Source organism: Crinia signifera, chromosome 8 (genome assembly GCF_055691185.1).
Source record: "Crinia signifera chromosome 8, ASM5569118v1, whole genome shotgun sequence".
In the NCBI taxonomy this organism is placed as follows: Eukaryota; Metazoa; Chordata; class Amphibia; order Anura; family Myobatrachidae; genus Crinia; species Crinia signifera.
In genome coordinates, this window is record NC_139224.1 from 110,590,571 (window position 1) to 110,617,482 (window position 26,912).

General features: G+C 43.7%; 1 protein-coding gene across 1 annotated transcript in view; it reads left to right on the plus strand.

The window, feature by feature from the left end:
• The window catches only part of NOS1AP (nitric oxide synthase 1 adaptor protein), a 79,061-nt gene extending 52,664 nt beyond the window's left edge, over positions 1 to 26,397 (plus strand). Inside the window, exons 5-10 of the mRNA XM_083156970.1 lie at positions 3,710 to 3,818; positions 13,767 to 13,911; positions 14,138 to 14,295; positions 17,743 to 17,892; positions 17,977 to 18,142; positions 18,398 to 26,397. Coding sequence (XP_083013096.1) covers positions 3,710 to 3,818; positions 13,767 to 13,911; positions 14,138 to 14,295; positions 17,743 to 17,892; positions 17,977 to 18,142; positions 18,398 to 18,786 — 1,117 coding nt within the window. The 3' untranslated portion in view covers positions 18,787 to 26,397. The remainder of the gene's footprint in view (positions 1 to 3,709; positions 3,819 to 13,766; positions 13,912 to 14,137; positions 14,296 to 17,742; positions 17,893 to 17,976; positions 18,143 to 18,397) is intronic.
• Positions 26,398 to 26,912: the final 515 nt, after the last annotated feature.

Sequence of the window (26,912 nt, forward strand, 5' to 3'; positions counted from 1 at the left end):
ATCTACTGTGTTCGTTAGAAAAATGTATTAAAATTGAAACTCTGCAAAAAAAAAGAAATTTTGAAATTTCACCTACACTTTGTTTTAATTCCTGTGAAACACATAAAGGGTTAACAAACTTCCAAAATGCTGTTTTGAATACTGTGAGGGGTGCAGTTTTTGAAATGGCATCATTTATGGGGGTGTCTCACATACAAGTCCCTCAAAGTCAGATCAGAACTGAACTGGTCCCTAAAAAAATCAGTGTTTGAAATTTTCTTGAAAATTTGAGAATTTGCTATTCATATTTGAAGCCTCCTAGTGTCCAAAAAAATGAAAAGGAGGTTGAAATAATGATGGCAACATAAAGTAGACATATGGTCTTTGTTAGTTATTAACTATTTTGAGTGGTATGTTTATTTGTCTCTCAAGCAGAAAATGTGACATTTTGCAAATTGCAAAATTTTCCATTTTTTCACGACATTTTGGTATTTTTCACAAAAAAACACAGACTGTATCGACCCAAATTTACCACTAACTTGAAGTACAATGTGTCACGAGAAAACAATCTCAAAATCACTGGGATAAGTAAAAGCAAAAAAAAGTTATCCCCACTTAAGTGAAACATGTCAGATTTGAAAAAAATGGCTCTGTCAGGAACGCAAAAACTGGCTCTGTCAGGAAGGGGTTAAAAATAAAAAAATATTAAAAGTTCAAATCACCCCCCTTTCCCCATTTCACAAATAAAAATAAATAAAAAATAAAAAAAATAAACATATTTGGTATCGCCGCGTTCCTAAAAGTCCGATCTATTAAAATATAACATTAGTTATCCCGCACGGTTAAAGGCGTAAACGGAAAATAATTCCCAACGCCAAAACTACGTTTTTTGGTCGCATCGCGTACCCAAAAAAAAATAAGTAAAAGATCAGAAAGTCGCCTATATCCCATAATGGTATTAATTAAAAAGTACACTTCAGCCCGCAAAAAATGAGCCCTCACCCAGGTCCGTAGGTGGAAAAATAAAAAAGTTATAAGCCGCAGAACATGGCGACGCAAATTCGAAAAACCGTAAAAGTTGCTATTTTTTTTTTTGTGGTAAAACATAACGAAAACTATATAAGTTTGGTATCACCAGAATCGTAACGACCCATAGAATAAAGATAACCCATCATTTTAAACGAACTATGAACTCCAAAAAAAGCGTAACCAGCGCTAAATTGTGGAATGGGGTTTTTTTTTTTTTTTACCCCACATTGAATTATTTCCTGATTCCCCAGAATATTATACGGTATAGTAAATGGTACCATTACAAAGTACAACTTGTCCCGCAAAAAAAAAGCCCTCATGTGTCTATATAGCCGGAAAATTAAAAAAGTTACGCTTATTTGAACGCAAGGAGGAAAAAAAAAAAAAATTAACACAAAAGGCAATGTCGGGAAGGGGTTAAGTGAAAGTTATGTCTCAAAATCCCTAAGTAATGTGTTTAGTTTGGAGCCTTATTTGGCGATTGTGCACAATATAGTATTGGATTGTTGGTTAGGGGAATTCTTTATCTCTCTCCCACATTCATCCAATGGGTCTATGTTTAGAACTTTCTGCATTGCAGCCCTACGTATTTCTAGATACTGTATGCTTTTAGACATCAGGATGACTCTTCTTTAGTAAAGAATACATTTTAATTCAATTTGGTGAAGTTGTGAAATTTTATTTTTAGTGACACAAATGTCACACACCTTTTGGTGACCTCCTCCCCATGTCTTTTGGGAACTTAGGTGTTTCCCATGTTAGTGCTTCCCTAAATGGCGATCTGTCTGTCAGCGCTGCGCTTCCTTTTTTAGTACCCACATAAACCTATGTGAGCTGTGACATCTACGGTGTTATGCATGGATGTGCTTAATCTGTGACTTCATACCAATTCTTTTGCAACAAAAATACAAGTCCAAGTGCCAAGGACACCTCAAGCAACTTCTGCTGAAGCCACTACATAAATAAAATGCTACATTCACAATAGTCCGGGAAGTGCTACTTGTAGCGGAGAGTCTGTTGTGCCATGTGTCTCGCCTCATGTGGGGCAGAAAGATTAAGTGTGTATGAGGACACATCTGCACAGGTGACACTACACTTAGGTTAATAAAGACTTAAGCTTTTTGCTTGATTTCATCTGATTTCAACACATTGGGCATATAAATAAGATGAAAACTATCAAATCATTTGTGTTTAAGCTCCTGGATTGCTAGTACTGTACTAAGGATCTATCGGGTCGTAGCTTTGGCTGGGATCGCATGCAAAAAGAACCGCATTATCATAATATCGCAATAGCGTATGCAATCCTGCCGCCCGGGAAGTTGCCGGACTGTTCAAGGGAATCGGCTCCGGCTTCTCCCCTCAGAGAAGTCGCAGTAATGTATGGGGTCCTTAAAGCTATATACACATTATAAGATTATCTGTCTAATCTTTCTGGTTGAAATTTAAAATCTGGCAATGTATGGGAGCAAATGATATCAACCAAACGCTGGAAAACAGGAAAAAATGTATCTATTTAATTTAACCAGTTTGAGTGACCGCTTTTATCAGTTTATCCACTTTGTGAACAAATGCATGATGCTCCCAGACATTACTAAATATTTTAATTATTGATGTATGTTTCTTCATCATGTATCATGAAGAAACATCAATAATCTAAAAGGTAAAAAAAAAATCCTGAGGCCTTATTTCCTTCAGCTACTGTTCCTTCTAGGATTTGGGGTGGGTAGGGCGCTGCTGCATGGGGGTAGCATAAGGGGGTGGACTGGGCCAGCCAACGTCACTGTTGTGGGCGGTCCCGGGCCACCAACATCACAGAAGGGCCATGCCTGGGCCGCCAACATCACAAAAGGGGAGTGCCCGGGCCCATCGCCGTCACTAAAGGGGGCGGGCCCGGCCCCTCCGAAGCTTTTGCACTGCCGGGGAAGCACCGGGCTTCGCCATCTACGGCAGCGCTGGGCTTCGCCGTGCACACCGGCAGGGTCGGAGGCAGGCTCTTTTAGCGGGGTGCTGCTAGAGGAGCAGGGCGCATTTTGCCCTTTAAAAATTGGCAGGGCACAGAGGTTTTTTGGGAGCTCTAAATAAGTATCTGGCATCCTGAGTAATGGAACTGAACATAATGAAGGATGCCTGGTGTAAGCCCACAGGTTCCACATTGCATTACCATATACATACACCTTAACTTCTAATGAAAGAAACGTTTGCTTTAAATTACTTTTCTACTGTCAATCTTGTATGCAGTTACACTAAGCTAAGCATCCATAAGGATCTGTGTCGCTCAGCCAACATTATTATGTACCCCGTGTCCCCCCTGTCATGTCCTGATCTGTACTGTTTAATTGTTTTTACCTATCTGGCTGTTGCGGCGACCAAGTGGTACCACGGATGGCTACCTAGGTGCTGCACAGCTCAGCAAATATATGTTCCCCATGTCCGTGTCCTAACTCACCCCAGGGTACATATATGTACATGTTTTATGTATCTGTACTGTCACTGTTACTTGTTACCTACCTGGCTGTTGCACTGCAATACAAATCTAATTCCTAGTATATGCAAGTATACATGGCCAATACTGACGATTCTAATTATGCATGTAATGAGACACTCTGCATATAGTACATTTATTGCTTCCATTGATTTGTTTATTCCTTAAATCTGTTTTTCTCTTTCCCTCCGATAAACCACCTCCTCTCTCTGAATAAAGAATATTTTATGTGTCTCATGACTCCCAAGACCTCAAGATTTTCAGCTACATAGCCAGGGATGGGACCAGTAATGTTTTCCGGTGCAACGTTTTCAAATCCAAGAAAAAGGCAAGTCTCCTCGTGCTGTGTTTTGCTGGTATTGTACACATGGTGCTTTCAAAGAAAGTGGGTCCTTTTTTAATAATGTGCACATTTTCAGGGCCACACCTGGCTCAAACATACAGTACTGAGTTAATTTAGTTCAGACTTTCAGATGTCCATCCCTTTTAAAAAGGATTTGTGACCACATGACCTCACTTGCCATGGGGTTACTCCTTGTGCAAATTCAGTGAGCGTGCATCACCACTACTAGGGATTCTCTGTCACCAACAAGAGACCACCTGTTAGTGATGTCTCCTACTGTGCTTCATGGGTGTCTTTAGAAACTGTTGCCGCAGGAGCATACAAAACGATACAGTTCTCTCTGTTCAATATGGTTAGCGGATATGCACATGGCCCTAATTTTAATGATTTTTTTTTATTATAGTAAGGGTAACCCTGCTTCTCTTCCCTTTAAACAATGTAGATTAGGTCACAAAATTACAGCTGTGTCCACATACATCTGTCCTCTATACGCGACAACACTGTGCGAATAGGACGCACAAGCAGCTTCTGGTATGTATATTTTCTGTGTGTGACGGCAGGTGTATTTGCATAAGAAATGCCACAGAGTCACGACCTAGCATGGTGCAACTAGAAGGAGTGTTTAATGAGGAAGGAGGCTATATGTATGAGGACACATCTGTAAATACACTGAGGTTTGGGTTCCAATCCCACCATGGCATGTATTATGTGGAGTTTTTCTACTCTCCAGGTTCTCCAGTTTCTTCCCACAATTCGAACATAGGGGCTAAATTAGACTGGATTGCAAAGCACATTTTTTTCTCTAATAGGCAAAACCATGCTGAGGCAAATTGATCTTGTGCAAAGAGAGTTAGATTTAGGTGAGTTATCTTGTTTCTGTGCAGGGTAAATACTGGCTGCTTTATTTTTACACTGCACTTTAGATTTCAGTTTAAACACACCCCACCCATATCTAACTCTCTACACATGATAAATCTGCCCCACCTGTAGTTCACATGGTTTTGCCCATTTAGAGAAAAATTGTGCTTTGCAATCAAGTCTGAATTAGGCCCATATACTGGCTGGTTAAGTTGCATCTGACAAAAATGAACCATATTGTTTGTGTGTGGTGTGCACATGTGGTAGGGCATATAGGGGCTGATTCAGAGATGGACACGGCACATCAGCAACTACTGTGCTATAATATCCTAACATTGCAGGAGGTGTTTTATGTAACTGGACACTTCCTTTTGTGATTCGCCACGACAGAGGTTCTCAATCCATTTTGTCCGGCAGCTGCTTAACGGCGATTCTGTAGCACGCAAATCGTATTACCTGAAAATAGTGGTAACTGGGAGAAGGGATGCTGGCATTGGGCCGAATAGGATAGCTCTGTGCTGAACTATTAGCAGCAGTGAATCACCACTGCTAATAGGATATCGGTCCTGATTTTGCACAGTCCTCCCACCATCGTAGTTGTATACAGTCACGTTTGTGTACAACTATGAGTCACGCCAATATTGTTAGATTCACTGGTGCAGGAAGTGTATTGAATGGTGAAATTCTCTCTCTAATGTCCTATGGATGACCCACCCTCTGCTGTATACACACACAACTAATCCATCATCTCTAAAACAGTAATACTGTACATTATGTTCTGGAATCTCAAATTCTAAAAAAACAAAAAACCTCCTATTTCTCCTGTGGTCTATTACTGATTAGAATTCTCACATTTGCACTCTTTACAAAGAATACTCCCTGGTGTGCATTCAAGCTGAGGAAACTAATGGTCAAAGTAGCACTAAACCTATTTTCAAAGGCCAGGATAATTACTACAGTATATGACTTCCTCAAAGTGGCATTACCTTATAAATCAAAATAACTTTGGAAATCCATTTCCAAGTATGCAATTCAAGCATTTAAACATACATTTCCACAATTTTACCACTGTGTGCAGCACATTTTATTTATTTACGTCTATCTATATCTATCTATCTTGTTGCATTGCATTAACACAATTCCCAGCTTGAGTCCCGTGGTAGTGCAGCCACCATGTACTGCTTTTGTGCTCTAGCCTGCTGCAGAAGATATTTAAAATGTACGTATTACATTTTCAGTCAACTTTTAGTGGGAAATAACACTCAATTTACTCAATGGATTGGTGATCATCGCTGGGCACTTATTTACGGATCCGATTGGAGGGATGCAGAATTACGGCAAATGATTTATGGTGCCATTTAGCTGCATGTCTAGAGTTGCCGTTCAAAGGGGTGTGATCTGCACTCTAGAAAGAAAAACAACTCCTACCACAGAATCAAGCACAGACCTACCCATTGCTGTGTGACCGATCATTTAATTCTAGGCAGTGAATGGTGATAGATTTGCCTCTCTTTATAGTTGTCTGGAGACTTAATTTACAATTAATATTTTATGTAAGTGGGGAATGAATTGAGTGCTAGTCTTTATAGCTGTAAATTTTCTACAGACTGCAATTTCGAAATTGCATTTTCACATATGCACCAGTATACACAAATTCATTGGTGGGATTTAAATAAATTTTACAGGTTCTATGTCCTAATTCCCATTGCACATAAAGACGCATGCTAATTACACATAAGGCCACACACTGTAATGCCCATTACACATTATGCTGCACACCATGATGCCCATTACATACTTGAAACATAAGTGCCACTTACCTACATGCTCATTGCTAGGGGGATTTTTTTCGATACCAAGGGGGAATACAGGCTGGTTGCCAATGGGGAGTAAATTGCTAGTTGTCAAGGTGAATGGAAATGCTGCCGTATCTTACTGCCGCGGACGCTCACAAGGTACTGTAAGCAGCTGTGACAGCTGACAGAGAGCTGCCTGCTGCCTGGCTGTATACACAAAGCAGGTCTGCGGTTATTTTGAATTCCCCCGCTGGACTGCGAGCCAGTAGGAGCTTACGGCCCAGCAGCTAATAAGGAGCAACCACTGCCGCTCCTTATTGGCTGTTGGACCACAAGCTCCTATTGGCTCGCGGTCCAGCAGTAGCATTCAAAATAGCCGCGGACCTGCTTTGTGTATACAGCCGGGCAGCACGCAGCTCTCTGCCCGGCTGTCACAGCTGCTTACAGTACCTTGTGAGTGTCCACGGCGCTCCTTAGCCAACAGTTCTGCAGAACTGATCGTATATTAGGTATCCTTTCTGCAGAACCGGTGAGAACCGGCTGAATCCCACCTCTGCACAAAGTGTACCTTTGTGTAAGTAAAAGTTATTTTAATATAGTAAGGGAAGCTAACAACTACTTACAAGTAAAGTGCATGAATTCGTGTCTAGATATTTTTTTGTTCCTCTACAGACTACTGTACAGTATATCTTGAGTATCTGGAATTTTTGTGTATATTTGCTCTTCCTGCTTTGATCTTCTGTAGCTCGTTATTACCACAGCCTACTGCCCATCAGCTCTAACCTGTTCTCAAACCTTTAATGACCTCAATAGTTTCTGCTTCCCCTGACTACTCATACAAAGCAGTGGCCTCCAGCTGTTCTCCTTAACATTTTTACTTTATGAAAGTGCCAACCACTCACCCATAGCTTTCCGCTGCTGGTTCCTGATGTTTACAGTACGGTTTCTAAGAGAACCTTGGTTATTAAAAGGAGAAAACTGTGGTCTTCTCTTTCCTTTAATATTGGTTTCCATGGAGAATTAATATCTAAAGGCTCCAGGGTAGCAGCTGAATTAAATCTGTGTCCGGAGAAGTGTGTTTTTCACATTGCCGGGCTTCCTACATTGTGCAGGTGTCCGGTTGCAGCTATGTTAGTATGCTAATAATAAAATAGCACCAGAAAATCTATGGCACTGTATTGTTCTTGATGACTGACACTACAATTAAGTGAGCGATGTTCATTATGTTATGTACTTAATATTCTTACAACCCGATGTACGTACACTATATAAACGTGTGATTGGACACCGACGGCACATAGGTCAATAAGATTTTATTGACGTCTGTGTTTTGCAGCAGTGGTTGCACAGGGTGGATCTACAAGACAATTTTATTGGGAAAGAAAAGAGTATCACTGTGTGGTGCACATAACAGAGGAGAGGAATAAAATGTAACTTTTATTGGCATTAGCTAATAAATGGTTGCGATATATTGACTAAAAACAAACGGGATGCAGTAAAAATCCCGAATGGGTCATAATCCCGACGAGGACAAAATCCCGACATTTAAAATACAGACAAGGACAAAATCACGACATTTAAAATCCCAACATAGTCAAAATACCGACATATAGAATGTACAGGTGAAACTGTCAACATAACTTTGGGTCGACAGGTCACGAGGTCGACATGTTTTTTTTCACTGTTTTTTGACCCGACATGTGCCGACAGGCGGTATTTCATGCCCTACCATCCACACTAGGGCGTGGTGGGAGAATAAAATAGTGTGCCGAGCGCAGTGAGGCACCGTGCCCGAAGGGGCTGCGGTTCACCTCCAACAACTGTGTCGACATTCGGGTCAAAAAAGTGAAAAAACCCATGTCGACCTGTTGACTCAAAGTCATGTTGACAGTTTCACCTGCACATTCTATATGTCGGTATTTTAAATGTCGGTATTTTGTCCTTGTCGGGATTATGACCCATTCGGGATTTTGACCGTCGGGATTACATACCAAATCCAAACAAACATGTAGGACACGGACAGTGTGATAAAAAGGATACTGAATCTTCACGCAGTGGGTCCCCACTGTAAAGCCTTCCCCAATATGTTTTAATTTTTTTTTTTTTAAGGCATGCGTTACCATCAATGCAAATATATATACTGTATTTGGATGATAGTATATTATTCCTCTGTTAACCATTCATTATTGACATATAGCAAAATCATGGGAAATCGTCCCTATACAGTCAAAATTGCTTGTCATTTAAATGGAAACTAAGGAATATTTATTATAAATACGGTACAGTATGTGGCAGAGGGCAGACAATACTTCCAGTCCTGGGTATAATGCTGAGCGGTAATTGGCAGCCCGTAGCCTGAATCTCGAGGCTGCAGACGCGTGTCCACTCAGACTGACTGGATCCCACTATGCCGGCTATGCGCCACGTGCGGACAGACGTACCAACACTGGATCGCTCAGCCGCTTAGGGGACCAGCCGTCACCTGTGGTTCCCGCTATGTGTTGAGGGAAGGACCGGGGTGTCAGGCTGCTACACCTCCGGTCTGTCGTGCGCATTGGAAAGAGAGCTGCGGTGAGTGGCGCCACTGCACCACTCCTAAGGCTCCACGGACCCAGTGAAAACTGGCGTCCGTCGGTAACGCTGCACTTCTAAACTAACATGAATCAAAATACATTCAAGTGGGAAGGGAAACAGGGGGGCTTGCACTGCGGGTGCAGTCGGGACCAAACGAAGCTTACTTGCTAAGCGGACGCAGACCGACTGCGCCCGCAGTTCAAGCCCCCCCTGTTTCCCTTCCCACTTGAATGTATTTTGATTCATGTTAGTTTAGAAGTGCTCATTACTGACAGACGCCAGTTTTCACTGGGTCCGTGGAGCCTTAGGAGCAGTGCAGTGGCGCCATATGCATAGCCGGCCTAGTGGGATCCAGTCAGTCTGAGTGGACACGCGTCCGCAGCCTCGAGATTCAGGCTCCGGGTTGCCAATTACCACTCGGCATTATGCCCAGGACTGAAAATATTGTCTGCCCCCTGCCACATACTGTACCGTATTTATAATAAATATTCCTTAGTTTCCATTTAAATGACAAGCAATTTTGACTGTATAGGGATGATTTCCCATGATTTTGCTATATGTCAATAATGAATGGTTAACAGAGGAATAATATACTATCATCCAAATACAGTATATATTTGCATTGATGGTAACGCATGCCTTAAAAGAGAATAATTAAAACATATTAGGGAAGGCGTTACAGTGGGGACCCACTGCGTGAGGATTCAGTATCCTTTTTATCACACTGTCCGTGTCCTACATGTTTGTTTTTAGTCAACATTTCGCAACCTTGTATTAGCTATTTCCAAAAAAAAGTTAGATTTTATTCCTCTTCTCTCTTATGTGCACCACACAGTGATACTCTTTTTTCTTTCCCAATAAAATTGTCTCTAATCCGTGTCCCGTGGTAGCACAACTTTGCCCAAATATTACCATAAATCACATCTGTGATAATAAAAAAGAGGGGTCTATATTAAAATCACACATTACTCTCCTGTGCGGCTTGTACTATCTCTTTCTGTTCTGGATCTACAAGACACCCTTTTTGACCACAAGTTCCTGGACAACAGCAGGCAGTAGGTTTTGTGATTCCACTTTAAGAACAGTGACCAACTGTGGCACTGAGGAAGGTTGAGTCTGCCTACAATGCACCGTTCTTGCCTGTTTCATCCCTGAAATTCTCAACGGGTATAAGATTCAGACTTAATGGGGAAGTATTTATTTATTTATTAACAGTTTCTTATATAGCGCAGCATATTCTGTTGCGCTTTACAAAGGAGACAGTGATACAACAAACAGGGTATTTACAGACAGTCAAAATGTAGGAGGGTCCTGCTCGCAAGCTTACAATCTATAGAGAAATAGGCATTGATACATAAGAATGCAAGGTTCTATGACCGACTGGTTCTGGAATTTGATAAGCTTGCCTGAAGAGATGAGTTTTTAGGGAACGCTTATAGGTTTGGAGACTGGAGGAATCTTATTGTGCTTGGGAGGGCATTCCACAGAGTGGGTGCAGCCGAAGAAAGTCCTGCAGTTGGGAATGGGAGTGAGTAATGAGTGTGGATGAGATACGCAGATCTTGGGAGGAGCGTAGAGCTCATGTTGGATGATATTTTGAGATAAGAGAAGATATCTATATTGGTGTAGTTTGGTTTATGGCTTTGTGTGTAAGTAAAATAATTTTGTATTGAATACGGTAGAATACAGGTAACCAATGAAGTGACTGACAGAGTAGCTCTGCAGATGATGAACGTCTGGCTAGGAAGATTAGCCTCGCAGTTGCATTCATGATGGACTGTAGTGTTGAGAGTCTGTATTGGGGAAGGCCAATAAGGAGACTATTGCAATAATCAATGCGTGAGATGATGATAGCATGGATTAGAGTTTTTGCAGTGTCTTGTGTAAGGTAAGGGCGAAATTTAAATATGTTTTTTAGGTGCATGTGGCATGATTTTGAGACAGATGGAATGTGGGGTACAAAGAAAAGTTCAGAGTCAAGGATAACACCTAGGCACCGAGCTTGAGGGGTAGGAGTGATTGTCATATTCTCAGCAGCAATAGAGATATCAGGTTGGTAACTACTATTTATTGGTGGAAAGTAGAGCTTGATAGTCCATCTGGGTTCCCGAATTCTCTGTAAAACCAGCTGAAACAGCCCCACCTCCCATTTGTTTTACTGTATTGTACGCTCTGGCATCAGATGTAAACACGTCCATCTGATGTGAAAAGTTATATAAATCGGTTTTCCTCTGTGTGTCCTCTGCAAGACCTTCATGCAATGTCAGGCTGTAGGAGCGATTAACAGCAGCGTAGCAGAAATACCTCACCGTATGAATCCTATCTAATGATGTCCTTTCTTGTGGGGACTTTTTATATAGAAAACATTTGATATTATATTAGCTCTTGCTTTGTGACTTTAGGATCCTAAGTTAGCCCTATGTGAAGGGCAGAATATAAATGTTTTACATATAATGAAAACCTCATCATAGATATTACACAGTAAGTATTGGAGAAAAAATCTCATTCATCAATTTGAATTACATTGATGTAAAGGAGGACCAAACAAATAGGGATGGCAAGATTCCTTTTACACCAAGAACAAAACCCGGGGTTTTGCCTTGTGGACCCGGGTCAGCATTGGTGTAAAAGAGGTAGCTAATAAAAAACACTGGTCCATTTCCCTGCGAATCCTACCCTGGGTCCTGACCAGGGTGGAACACTGGGAGGACCCGGGTGAAGAGCATTGTAAGCGGGTATGCCAGGTCATCATACTCTGCTCCTGTTTACAGCAATGGGGGAGAGAAACCTCTGGTTCTCAGCGTCCTGCGGTCAGTATGGAGGTTGGGCAGGGGGTGCGCACAGCCTCTGCTGTACTGTGCAGACAGCAGCGGAGCCGGGGAGGAGGTGAATGGATGCCTGTGTGCGGCATCCATTCACCTCGCAGAAGTGGTGGAGAGCTAGCAGTGCACGGCGGCACATATTGTGGAGCTGGTTGCACATTTTTATTTTCTCTACCCATACGTATTTAACACAGTTTGTGAGCATCTGCCCTTTTCAGATTAAATTATTGTTCTTGGAGATTTTTAGGAATGTGGCAAATGTGGCATAAGATTTATCTATGATAAACTTTGGGGTATATTTACCAAAGGTCGATGTTGGACGTCCAGGTTAAAAACACCTATTTACTGGCAGATTCATTTTTATATTGTAAGTGTTCATAAATGTGTGTTCAAGCCCTGGAAAGGTGTGTACACACGGCAGATCTGCACTATATAGTTTTGCCTGCCCTCTCTATGTGGCTGCCGATTTGCGCTCACACGGGAGCGCACATCGGCAGCGCATCGGGCTCGCAAGCCCTAAAAAAGCCGACAATTAATATGCGATATGGCTTCCGATGTTCCCTATATCGGGAACATCGGAAGCCAAATCTTACCGTCTGTAAGACTATTAGTTTAACATCGGTTAAGATTGATTTTCTTTATTTATTTTTTAAATACATCAACATTGACAAAAAAAAAAATGGACGGTACTTGTGTATTTTGGCGGCGCCCCCGATGTCCGTCGTACGACGGACAGATCACATCGCATGCCATGCACCCAATGGCATGCGATGCAACGCGATTTTGACCCCCTATACGACCAAAAATCGTATAAGCACCCAAATGGGTGCTTACAATGTTAAATGCACCCCCACGCCACACCACCCCCCCCCCCCCCCCCCGCTATAAACGTGAACCCGAAGCGTGGCGAGCGCAGCGAGCCCGCGAGGGGCTGCGGTACGCGTCCTACGACCTTTTCATACCCCCACTATCCACGTCGGCGTGGAGTTGAGAATAGAATAGTGTGGCGAGCGCAGCGAGCCACCGAGCCCGAAGCGTGGCGAGCGCACGCGGATACCTGTGAAGCCCGCGAAGAGACGCGTTTACCTGTGAAGGTATCCGCGTCCCCTCGCGGGGCTCGCTGCGCTCGCCACGCTTCGGGCTCGGTGGCTCGCTGCGCTCGCCACACTATTCTATTCTCAACTCCACGCCGACGTGGATAGTGGCGGTATGAAAAGGTCGTAGGACGCGTACCGACGCCCCTCGCTGCGCTCGCCACGCTTCGGGTTCACATTTATAGTGGGGGGGGTGGCGTGGGGGTGCATTTAACATTGTAAGCACCCAATTGGGTGCTTAACATTGTATAAGCACCCATTAGGGTGCTTATACAATGTTTAATCGCATCGCATCGTATGGCATTGTATGCCATGTACAATGGCATACAATTTCAAAATTGTATGCCATCGTGCACTATCGTACGATATCGCGTCGCATCGCATACCATCGTATACGTTATGGTATGCGATGCGATGGGCGCCGCCAAAATACACAAGTACCAAATGGACAGATACAATCTCTTAGTACATCTGCCCCTTTGTTTGCTTGTGCATTTGTACAAGGTATAGCCCAGTGGCGTAAGGTGACTAAGCCATCATTTTGATGTAGTATATTGGAAATATATTTTTTGGGTTGTTCTAATCCTTTTCATAGTCCGAGTTCTGGAATATACGGCGGTATGACAGGTGAGGCAGTGTCTCCCTTGCCTGTTTCCACTCATCGCTGATCAAGTCTCACCAAATTGCCAGCAGTATATATGAAAAGTTATGTTTTTTTGGTATATTAATCTGCATATGTGTATTACTGTATAGTGGTAAAGTGTATACTTTTCTCATTCTTCAACATAGAGCCAAGCCATGCGAGTGGTGCGGACGGTGGGCCAAGCATTCGAGGTGTGTCACAAGCTGAGCTTGCAGCATACCGAGCAGGGTGGAGATGGAAGAGAGGAGGATGATGAGAGTGAGAAGAGCAATGATGACTCTGGTGTCCCAGGTATGTACTAGGGGATTTACTGGTGACTTACAGTATCCTATACATGCTGTAATATGGATGTCTGTATATCACCGTTCTTACTTTTATAATAATTGGGTTAGGCATTGTGTCACATGACTCGGCTCTTTGTCCTAGTGTCTTTCTAAATGTGACATGATGATTTAAAAAATAAAAAAAATTAAACCTTTCTTTGTTGTCCCTCCCTTGCTCATCTCCCTGTCACCAGTGACGCACATAACTGCCAGTGTGGACCACAATGCTGATGAGACGGATATAGATGCTCTGGATAGCCCTTTACCAGGAGACCAGGGTCCTGCCTTTAGCCGTGGAGTTACCGATTTGGATGCTGTGAATGGTGAAAGTGCCCGTCCTGATGAAAAGAAGGTAAATGGAAGCATAGTGGTTCAGTATACTACTGTAGGTGCATGATTTTGAACACATGCATGAAAAATATTTTAAATATTTGAATTGGCAGAAGCTGCTTGTGCATCATATTAGCTTGTTTCTGCAAAGGGGCATTTTAATGGAAGGAATGTATTGAGGGTTCAGCAATAATTGCTGTCCCCTAGGAGCACTTGATTAGAGTTGTTTAATTAATTAAGAAAGAGCAGCTGCTAAGGTGGGAGGGTCAGGTCCCACAATGGATATTCGACAAAAAACACACAAGATTTTAGCAGCGCTCAAATGGATGAGTGAATCAATGTGATAAAAAAATATAACAATTTATTGTTTAAAATACATAAGTGTTGGACACTCGGTTAGTAACACTAAAATTATAACACGTGTCATTGTGTACATTTAAAGAGTTTAAAATTGGTTAATGGCTAGATGATCAGATCTTACGTGAGTGGGTATGCCCCAATTGAAGGTGGAATTATGTCCTGCACTGTCCACAAAGCAAAGGTCCAGATGTAAAGGGAGTCCTTGTAATTCGGCAATTGATCTCCTGTGCGCCCACCGAGGGAGTGGCTGTTGTTGGTATAAGCCTACCTGCAACCTCGTGACAGGTAATAAGCCGGAGACTTTCCACAGTTAGATAGACCTGTGGTCAGAAGAATAAGCAGGTATTTGGTAACACGTTCTCTGAATAAGAATAGCCAAGATCAGCACCACCAATGCGTTTCCCTGGACTTACGCCAGCTTTAAATGTACACAATGACACGTGTTATAATTTAAGTGTCACTAACCGAGTGTTCAACACTTTTGTATTTTAAACAATAAATTGTTATATTTATTTATCACATTGATTCACTCATCCATTTGAGCGCTGCTAAAATCTTGTGTGTTTTTTGCATTTTAATGGAATAAGTCATACACAAACACGCTTGGTGCTACAGTCATTTGACACTTACACTTGTTTCACATGGAGAATAGATGTATGTGGACACATATGTAGCGGTGTTGCACAGACAGGTCTGCTCCTCTAGTCCATACAACGTAATGTATGGTATAAAGAGGTCGATCTAAAGTGTTCCGGTTTCAGATTTTCCCTAATTTGCTTTTCTTTACCCATCTGTGGGACTGAACTGGGTCTGCAGCTTCTGTGTTCCATTCCAAAACACCCAGTAGCCGGTTATGACTACACATCTAGCACTCGGACCCAGTTGTTTGCTGGTTCACTCTGTGTACACAACTACTGCCCTCAAACATTTTGCTAATGCTCACACAGCTGGAGCTGGCACCAACAATCAGTCCACATTCAAGGTTCGTTAGATTGCATCAGTTACGCTTCTGCATATCTTCATCCTGTTCCTATGGGACCCCCTATCCTACCTCAGCGGAATAGTTACTTTGCAAAAAATTGCCTTGTGGTCAAAATTAATTTGGCCACTCGTATAATGATGAAACATAAAGCAATAAGGCTGGTATCTAATTAACCATGGTAAATGAATGCAGTTTATGGATTCACAGGGGGCTAACCAGTTAGCCGCTACTTATCGGGAATTATGCGTATGTGAAGCAGAATCCCCGAAAGTTCCTCTCAGAACCGCAATAACATATGGGTCTGGATACTTCGCCCTGACTCCCAAGTGCCATCACCCAAAAATGGGACTTTTCTCTTATGAAAAAATTAGCTTTAATTGGATGGCCCATTTTTTTTATCAGGAGAAAAATAATTGAAGTTATTAGGGTGTCGCTAAAAAAAAAAGTTAAAACTAAGCAGCATAAATAAAAAAATGGTTGTCTGGATCTGTGTCTGGTTCTAGGTTGGTTACAGTGTTCACATTCGGTTTTGACTATATAGTACGGATCTGTACTATCAGGGCCGGATTAAGGCTGGTGGTGGCCCCAGGCAACAAATGTGTGGGCCCCCCACCATTAAAAATTGTGGCCAAAGAACCCCCCTGTGTACAGCCCAGGTACACAGGGGAGGGGTTAATTTACACTTACACACAGTATAACTGCTTCCAAGCAAACCAAATGCTACGCAGCGAACACATCCCAGCAGCAGCAGGAGACTTTTCTGGTCTAATAGCAGGTTAATGAATAAATCCTGAGGAGAGGAAAATCTCAGCTCTTACCTGTGTGTAAGGTTACAGCACTTTATGCAGCCAGCATGGTGTCTAGTACAGATCCAGGATACTTTATGCTCCTTCACCTAATGTTTCCCAGGGATGCCCGCAGCATCCACACAGAACTGCCACACAGCAGAACTCCACCGCACAGATCTGTTTTCCAGCAGCAGCAGCACCACACACAGATCAGTCTCTCAGTGCGCCGACCCCAGAGTCCTTAAAGCAGCTCACACTCACCCAGCCAGGTGCCTGTTTAATAACAGCGGCTCAGCCTTTGGCACAGCCCAGCGGCTGCTATTGTCTGCAGCTGCTGGGACAGAGGTCCTGCCATGCTGACTGATCAGCAATGATCGGCAGCAGGGCAAATGCTGGGAGAGAGCTAGGGGAGGCAGTATGTGGGGGTCCCTAATGTGTGGGGGCCCCGGGTTGACCGCCCCTGTTGCCCCTTGGATAATCCAGCCATGTGTACTAGATAGTCTTGCCTGCCACGACTATTTTTCTTTTTGATTTACGCTACACGGGAGCATTCATTGGGATAGATTCTGTATCAAATTAACAAAACCATGCGATCCCCATCCAATTTTTTATTCGATTTCTATTAGATTTTGCTTCTATAAGCAAAATCGAATAGAAAAATAGTACATATCTCACCGTGTGTATCTTCTATTAGTCTTTTATTTTATAGTATAAAACCCTTTGGTATGACCAGTATTGTTGTGAGGGTGCATTCAAAATTGCAGTATAATTATTCCTCTCACCCCGAGTTCATAAAGGGATGGGTTATTTTTCAGATTCCCTCTATTTATGGGGTAGAAGATTGTATTCTATTCCCATGAAGACCATGGCCAGGATCACTGTAACATGTTTGTATGTGGACGTCTGGTATAAGTCAGTATTGTATGCGGACGTCTAAACACGGTGACTTCACTGTTAGTCAGCAGATTGTTTAGCATTGTATGCTGTCTAGGAATATGGGTCTTGCCAGTTGTATCTTGGGACGAGTCTTGGTTATTCCAACCTGTAGATGAAAGTAGTAGAGGGTACTCCAGTGCTGGGAATGTTCAGTAAGTTTCCCTTATTGCCAATTAACATGTCAGAGCAGTAAGAGAACAAAGTCGATTACACCTTTCATGTGTAGGGTTGGTAAGCGTGAAGTGTAATATGGAAGCATATTTTGTATTTTACCAAACGTGCACAGACGAAGTTGCGCATACCCAAACACTCACTTCAGCTCTAGATATTAATCCAGTATGCTTTTCGATGTTAATACTGTGTACCCTCTGTGTGTACTTACACTTCTTATTGTTGTATCCAGGAACAAGTCCTTTCTGCCTCCCCCAAGATGCTGCTTCCCTCTGGTAGCCAATTAGCCCCTGGAACTCCATTATCCATCCACCACCAAATACAGCTCCTCCAACAACAGCTGCAGCAGCAACAGCAGCAGACACAAGTGGCTGTGGCTCAGGTAAGAGATAGGGAGGTATTGGTATTTCTGACTTTGGCATTTATGTATCAGCCTGCTGGAATTTACCTGTCCCATTTACCGCAGGTACATTTGCTTAAGGACCAGCTGTCTGCTGAAGCTGCTGCCAGGCTAGAGTCTCAGGCCAGAGTCCATCAGCTGCTCTTGCAGAACAAGGACTTGCTACAGCACATCTCCCTACTGGTCAAACAGGTGCAGGAGCTGGAGTTCAAGTTGTCTGGAAAGAGCGACAGTAAGATTTTGTTGTGAATCCATTTTACATTATAAATATATTTTCTCTACAAATATTTTTGCTGGGAAGTTTCTGTTGACCTATAAGTTATAACACAGATAATTGCATTTTATTCAGATTACTGGTAAAATATTTGGCTTCTTACTATTGCTGCATCTTTATGCTGGAATATAAGTGCTGTCCATGGGTCTTGGGAGACTGCGAGGCATTATGGCTGTGTGCGTTTCTTCCTGAAATACTTCTGTAACTTTGCAGTGGGATCTCAAGACAGCCTCTTGGAAATCACATTCCGTTCCAGTGTCCTTCCAGTGCTTTGTGACCCTTCAACACCACAGCCAGAAGATCTACCCCCATTGACTGAACCCGATCCTTCCTTCCAGCTGGGCAGCCCATTAGGTAGGACAGACTGCCTGGTGAAGGTGCAGTGCTATCGCTTTATTTCAGGCGAGGGAGAGGGGTCAGGTGAACTGCTGGGCAGCCTGGAGCTTTATAGGTTTAGAGAATCTGGCATTGCATCCGAATATGAATCCAACACTGATGACAGTGAGGAAAGGGAGTCCTGGCAGGATGAGGGTGGCAGGCTGGTCCATGTCTTGCATAGAGACATGCTGGGGGACAGCCTGGAAGATGAGATTGCTGTGTGAACACAGATGGAGGGAATGTGGACACTGGGAAATTTGTTGACTAAATCATGTGTTTGTGATTTCAGAAGTGTCTGCTGTGTTTATACCCCATTTGTGATATCTGCACCGTTGGTTATATTTTTGTACCATGTGTATTTTACAAAGACAGCTGGATTTGTATATAGTGACAGATGTAAGTTTTCGCTCCCCTTTGTCAGTTCTGTAGGGAATCCCTGGTTTATGCTATTGACTGTATAGTGCCGTATGGGCAGTAGATCTGTAAATGTGTCATGTAACTTGATAGCCAATAACTTAAGTTTAACTCTGGGGATGTCTTTACCTTCTTCTGCTGAAATGGCACCCTGGTTATTCCTATAACTGACCATACACACGCAGTTTAATCTTCTAGTCTTAATTTGGTAGATTGTAGCCATGGGCCAATTTTGGTAAAAATAATTTACTGAAGAAGGGAAATGCTGGTAACTGCCATGTAGGATGAGGTGGTTCCAGACACTCCGGCATGGCTACATCAGACAAGGGAGCGGTGACTGAAAAATCACTCTGCTTATGGAAACCTTTAGTCAAGAAATATTTGTATAATCTACACTATAAAACACAGGTCCTAATAAAAAGCACTAAAGCCCCATACACACTAGAAGATAAAGTTAAATATATTTCAGAAAGAACATTCTGAAAGATATTTTTCACTTTATCTAGTGCATGCACTCCATATTGTTAACTATGCGCACTTTGAGCCGGCATTGGCAAGTGTGTATGCACTTGCCGATGCCAGCACCCCTCGCTGGGTCCCCGTCGCCAAGAATACTGGAGGCGGTGGGGTCGTCTAATGTGTATGGAGCTTAATACCACTTTTCCACCGACTTAAAAATCCTGGGTTTTTGCACGTGAACAGGTGAAAATCCCGGGTCTAGTGACCTGGGATTCTTACACAGGAATCAAACAGGGTTTTTAGTGGGTTAAACCCGGGTAACAAGCCATGGAAACAGCTCTTACCTGGGCTTTTTGACCCGGGCAGGAAGGGCTGCCATAGCGTAGACTCCTCCCTCTGCCCACCTGTCCGCCGCTGACCAGCCCCGCCCATCACTGTCCAGCTGCCAGAACCACCCCCCTTCCCCCACCTTCCTGCTTTCCACTGAAAAGGGATCAGCCCAGGAAAACAGGGCAGTGGAATCGGAGACCATGGAAGGGATCCCCAAAAAAATCCTGGGTCAAAATCCCAGGTATGTGACCCAGGATTTTGGTGGAAAAACGGTATTAATTTCTAAGCCTTAAAATAGTTTAATGAGGAACTTTCATTGTCGTTAATATAGGACCTGCTCCTGCATCAGTTAAATGATTATTCTTTTCAGACATAATCCATATTTCATGTAAGTTTATCTGCAGAACATTTGTAGAGTGGTCGGTGCATTATTTAAAGGAAACAGAGGGAGACCTAGCCTTTTATATACAAGGCAAAGCTCTATACAAGGAATATATTTACATTCCGCACATTTAACTTAGCTAATGTTGACAAATATAATCCCGCAGGGATGCAACCAAGGTTTAGTGGGAAATCTCCCCATGCACACATTAATGTCTTTATATACATCAGAAATTAGGAATTCTACTGTACGTTGCACAAATGGGAATAAACGCACCAGAGGATTCTGTGGTGTTTAAATAACTTTTAAATAAATTGGACTAAAGGTGGTGTTAAATGCACAAGTCGGACCTATTTTCCTTTGAACTCCCCCGGAAGGCTCCTTCTGACTTGGTGCTTGGTGTGCTATTTTTACATGCAATAAATTGGATGCGATTTATCGCATGTAAAAGAACTACTGGGGAGTTCAATGGAAATCAGATGCGATACTATGATGTGCTGCTGATGGTCCCTGATATAATGGGGGGTATGCAATGTGCCGCTGCTATTTCCGATGTGGGAAATAGTGGCGGCTCCCTATTCATTGATGCGGGATCACGGCAGACCGGGCCCGACTTCAGAAGCTGACGGGCCCGTTTTGCCGATAACGGCCGTGGATTGTCGTTATCCGGGCCGCAGGTCGACAATCCAAGGCCGTTTTGGATCCACGCCCCCTTTGCGCCCATCAGCAGGCAGGACATTGAATCCCATCTGTCGTTATGCGGTCGATCTGACCGCAAACGGGCCTGGATCACGGCTGTCGGCGGGGATCGACAACTGAACCCAGATTGCATACCCCCTATGTGTTGCACATAAGCTCTCAAGGATCCGATCCTATTTCAAACACCTTTTGATTTGGGCAGATTTTACCCGATATATCAGCCCCATCCGTGATGCATCCAAGTGATTAACTAGAACATTTTAATCCTTCTTTAAAATGTGGATTGTGTTTGTTTTCGCACACATGGCATGTAGAATTACATGTCATGTACACCAGCATGGGAGCCCTGCACCCCTTGTCATGTACACCAGCATGGGAGCCCTATGCCCTGTGTCAACAAGTTTCCGGGTGGGGGTCTTCGGAATAAGGGCCAGATGTACTAAGTTTGAAAAGTGATAAAATGGAGAGTGATAAACCACCAGCCAATCAGCTCCTACCTGCCATGTCACAGACTTTGTTTGAAAAATGACAGGTAGAAACTGATTGGTGGCTTATCACTCTCCATTTTATAACTTATCAAGGCTTAGTGCATCTTGCCCTAAGTGTTTAAATCCTGACCTTTTATATTGATTTAAACTTGAATGTTATTAAATAATAAACTGAACAGCGCATCCTGGATTTTATTCAGGGGGAGGGATTGCAGTCGTCTACCCTACACAGGTCATCGGCTAGACCTCTGCCACCCAGGACACTGTCCGTGCAGCCCTGGAGACCATCCCCTGACAACTGGCACACTCTCCAATTAGACCTTGTTGCTGGTGGACACTGATTCCAAATTGAGCGCCCGATGGGAAGATTACATGATCTTCCCATAGGGTGATCTGTCTGGAATCAGTGTCCACTTGCAACAAGGTCTAATTGGTGAGAGCCAGGTGTCATGGGACTCTCTTTAACTTTAAGCCTGGGAGGAACACTGTCATGTACACCAGCAGGGGAGCCCTGCGCCCTGTGTCATGTACACCAGCAGGGGAGCCCTGTGCCCCAGTGTCATGTACACCAGCATGGGAGCCCTGCGCCCCATGTCATGTACACCAGCAGGGGAGCCCTGCGCCCTGTGTCATGTACACCAGCAGGGGAGCCCTGCGCCCTGTGTCATGTACACCAGCAGGGGAGCCCTGTGCCCCAGTGTCATGTACACCAGCATGGGAGCCCTGCGCCCCATGTCATGTACACCAGCAGGGGAGCCCTGCGCCCTGTGTCATGTACACCAGCAGGGGAGCCCTGCGCCCTGTGTCATGTACACCAGCAGGGGAGCCCTGCGCCCCAGTGTCATGTACACCAGCATGGGAGCCCTGTGCCACGTGTCATGCACACTAGCATAGGAGCCATGCGCCTCCTGTCATGTACACCAGCATGGGAGCCCTGTGCCACGTGTCATGTACACCAGCATGGGAGCCATGCACCTCATGTCATGTACACAAGCATGGGAGCCATGTGCCTCATGTCATGTACACCAGCATGGGAGCCATGCGCCCCATGTCATATACACCAGCATGGGAGCCATGCGCCCCATGTCATGTTCACCAGCATGGGAGCCCTTTTCATGTATACCGGCATATGAGGCCTGCGCCACGTGTCATTTACACCAGCATGCGAGCCCTGCCCCACGCGTCATGTACACCAGCATAGGAGCCCTGTGCCACGTGTCATGTACACCAGCATAGGAGCCCTGTGCCACATTTCATGTATACCGGCATATGAGGCCTGCGCCATGTGTCATTTACACCAGCATGCGAGCCCTGCGCCACGTGTCATGTACACCAGCATAGGAGCCCTGTGCCACGTGTCATGTACACCAGCATAGGAGCCCTGTGCCACATTTCATGTATACCGGCATATGAGGCCTGCGCCACGTGTCATTTACACCAGCATGCGAGCCCTGCCCCACGCGTCATGTACACCAGCATAGGAGCCCTGTGCCACATTTCATGTATACCGGCATATGAGGCCTGCGCCACGTGTCATTTACACCAGCATGCGAGCCCTGCCCCACGCGTCATGTACACCAGCATAGGAGCCCTGTGCCACGTGTCATGTACACCAGCATAGGAGCCCTGTGCCACATTTCATGTATACCGGCATATGAGGCCTGCGCCATGTGTCATTTACACCAGCATGCGAGCCCTGCGCCACGTGTCATGTACACCAGCATGCGAGCCCTGCGTCACTTGTCATTTACACCAGCATGCGAGCAATGTCTTGTCCCATCCATACACGTGGAACTTCAGTAATAGCAACATTGACTCCACTTCCTCGTTAAAAAAGGTTTCCATGTCCTTATTCCATGTAACACTCCCACACTTCTCCCAAATGTTGCATAGGATGAACACAGCTAAACATTTGCCATGTATTTAAAATATTTTTTTTCAAGTGCATTTTAGGTCCTAGAGTCGGAGTGCATAAATAAGTGGAACTTTTCTATCCGTAGCAATATATGGATCATAAATGTAACAGAGCACTACATAGTATGGTATGACAACTGTATGGTCGTACAGTACTAAGTGAATGTGATTCCTGTAACTGACAGAAAGGTACAGGAAAGAAGCGAAACAATTTTGTATGGAAGTTGGTTTAAATGGAAAATATATATCAATCCTGCTGTCACATGTCTTGTGCAATTAGTGATGTGAGCATTATGCTGAAGCCCACAGGATAAACGAGTCTAGCAGGACTGGACTGTGGCACATTATTTTGTGGACTGGTAGTTCTAACCTGCCTGTTGAACAATGAACAGGTTATTTGATTTGTATTCGTTAATCTATTCATTTATTGTCAGTGTCACTCTAGCATTGTTGGGTTTAGGGCAGAGAAATGACCATACATTTGGAGTGGATTTTAGTATTGGTATAATATGATGCTCCGCCCCCACACATGATGCAATCGTCTGAGATCCCAGTTTAGCAATTGTAAAAGACTGACACATTTTTCATCCCACTAGTTCTCATCTATGAAACTTTACATATAACTATTAAGTATGTAGCTGTGCATCATCTTTAATCATTGATTGTAATTGGAACAGACTGAAGAAACACATGTATAATGTCTCATTATTTTCTTTCTATTCTGCTGAATTAGAGCAGAATTTCAATGGGTAGGGATTTGCATTACCATTTGCAGAAGTAAAAGATAGTCACACAAAATAACATTTTAGTTTTGCATGGGGCTCATTGACATACACAGACAGACACTAAAGCAGGGTTTGCGATTTACTTAGAAAGCTAGTAGTAGAAGTACGTTTATTTATAAGGTGCCACAAAGTGTCCGCAGCGCCGTACATAGCAAACAAAAACAAATGACAAGGTAACGTACAGGGTGTGTTGATAAAATACGGCATAAATAGGGTATAGCTGGTAGAACTAAAATCATCATCAGTTCTGAAGTAGGTGTCGAATTTGTCGAGGAGACTGAAGATGAAGTAGAGAAAGGGAAGAACAGGACAGGAGCACAGGTGAGGTAAAGAGGTAGGGTGAGTATGTGAGGAAGGAGGGCCCTACTCATAAGAGTTAACATACTAAAAGGAGGTGGGTGGACGAACGAAAAACAATAGGATAAGTAGGAACGGATGGAGGGGTAGGGTAGGCAGGATAGGAGGAGCAAAAGAGGTTAGGAGGAGGAGGGATAGGCAAGTCGGAAGAAGTGGGTTTTGAGGGAGCGCTTGAAGGAGGTAAGGGAATCAGAAAGCCTGATGGGTGGCGGGAGGTTGTTCCAGTGCAGGGGGGCAGCGCGAGAGAAGTCTTGGACACGGAAGTGGGAGGAGGTGATTAGGTGAGAGGTCAGTCGGCGGTGGAGCGAAGAGGGCGGGAGGGAGTGTGGATAGAGATCAGTGAAGAGAGGTAAGGAGCAGTGGAGGAGGAGCTATAAAGCTTTTGTGAGCTACCTGGGTAGTAAGACCTGAAAAAAAATTTTTTGAAGGCGGCCCTCTGATAAATCTAATCAATAGAGGCAGAATTATTTTCGAAGGTTTACTGCTTCGTCTTCAGGATAACGTATAAGATGGCCTATATTGCATGTATGTGTAGTAGATTAAAGTGTGGGTGAGGGAAAGTGTTTAGCCTGCGGCAAGGGAGGGTTAGGAGGGGCAGGGAGAAATTAAGTATACTTACCCGATCCCTGTCTACTGACCACTGGCACCCCGTCTGCCGGTATTCCTATGTTCGCTGTATTTTACCTTATTATTTTAATTTCTGAATATTTAAATTAAGTTATTTGGATACTTAACAATGTAATTTTGGTACTTGTTTCCTAGCACGGCACCCACGATATTAAGTTGTATGGCATCGCATCGCATGCGGACGTATGGCATGCGATGCGATTTTTAAATTGTATAAGCACCTATATGATTTTTAATTGTATAAGCACTAATGGGTGCTTAAAATGTTAAAGGCACCCCCAGTATTGACGTTAACCCGAAGCGTGGCGAGCCCGTGAGGGGCGGCGGTACGCGTCCTCCGACCTTTTCATACCCCCACTATCCACATCGACGTGGAGTTCATTTTATATAGTGTGGCGAGCGCAGCGAGCCACTGAGCCCGAAGAGGTGCGAGCGGAAGCGCATTACTTCACATGTATTCCCCGTCCCATCCCGGGGCTCGCTGCGCTCGCCATGCTTCAGGCACGGTGGCTCGCTGCGTTCACCACACTATATAGAGTCAACTCCACGCCGACGTGGATAGTGGGGGGATGAAAAGGTCGGCCACGCTTCGGGTTGGCGTTGATAGTACGGGTGGCGAGGGGGTGCTTTTTTTTTTGTACCTATTACGGTGCTTATACAATTATTTATCTTATAGGGGGCACATTTAACATTGAAAAAAAAAAAATTGTATAATATTGGCTAACATTGCATCGCATACGATCGTATGCCTTATGGTATGCGATGGGCGCCGTGCTAGGAAACAAGTACTGTAATTTTCATAAACCCAGTTAAATGTTTCTCATTGAAGTTTAGCTATAAAGACAATTGGTTGATTCATGATGCCTTTTTGTGGGGTTTGGTGTGTTCTTTGTTAGACTTTGTTTTCTCTTCATTACTTGATGCTACGTTTTGAGCCTCATTCTGGTTCACTCAAAAAAGCAAATTCTCTCTTTACTGGACAAGTCCATGTGCACTGCATGTGGGGCAGATGTAACCTGCTCAGAGAGAGTCTGATTTATAATATAATATATATTGCAGTGTTAAAATAAACCAGTCTGTATTTACCCTGCATAGAAACAAAATAACATCCAAATCTAACTCACTGCACGTTACATCATCCCCACCTGCAGTGCACATGGTTTTGTCCATTAGAGAGAGAATTTGCTTTTGTGAATGACCCAGAATCAGGCCCTTTAAGTAACTGATATCAGAAGACATAAGGGGCTGATACAATTAGCCACAGGTTGGCCTAAATGTAGTGTTCATTCTAGCACCCGCCAGCTTTGAAAACCCATGCAGTTCCTCTTCCCTGCCTGGGGTGTCGCTGTCTGCTGTAGTGCTTCTAGCACAGTGTGGTCTGTATATCAGCACTGATATGCAATCCATATCTGTGCTAGAAACACTACAGCAGACAGCGACACCCCAGGCAGGGAGCAGGAACTGCATGGGTTTTCAAAGTTGGCGGGTGCTAGAATGAGCACTACTAAACATTATTAAAGCGGTTTGAAACCCATTTGTGAGTCTTTTTGTTCAGTTTATAAGTTTGCTTTAAGTTAACATATATTTTAGTTTACAGCTCAAACTAGGTGAGAAGTAAGGACAAAATACTTTTTTTTTTTTTTTTAAGGCAGATCTTTTGGGACACAGGTACCTATCTCACTGAGGGCCAGATGTACTAAGCTTCTACCTGCAATGTTAGAGGCTGTGTTTGAAGAGTGACAGGTAGGAGCTGATTGACTAATGGTCTATCACTCTCCATTTTATCACAGGCTTAGTACATCTCGCCCTATATGATAATGTATTTAGAGGTTTGCACATAGGAAAATATTGCCATTGTTTACGTGGTTTCCCTAAAAAGCAGTAATGGGTTCAAT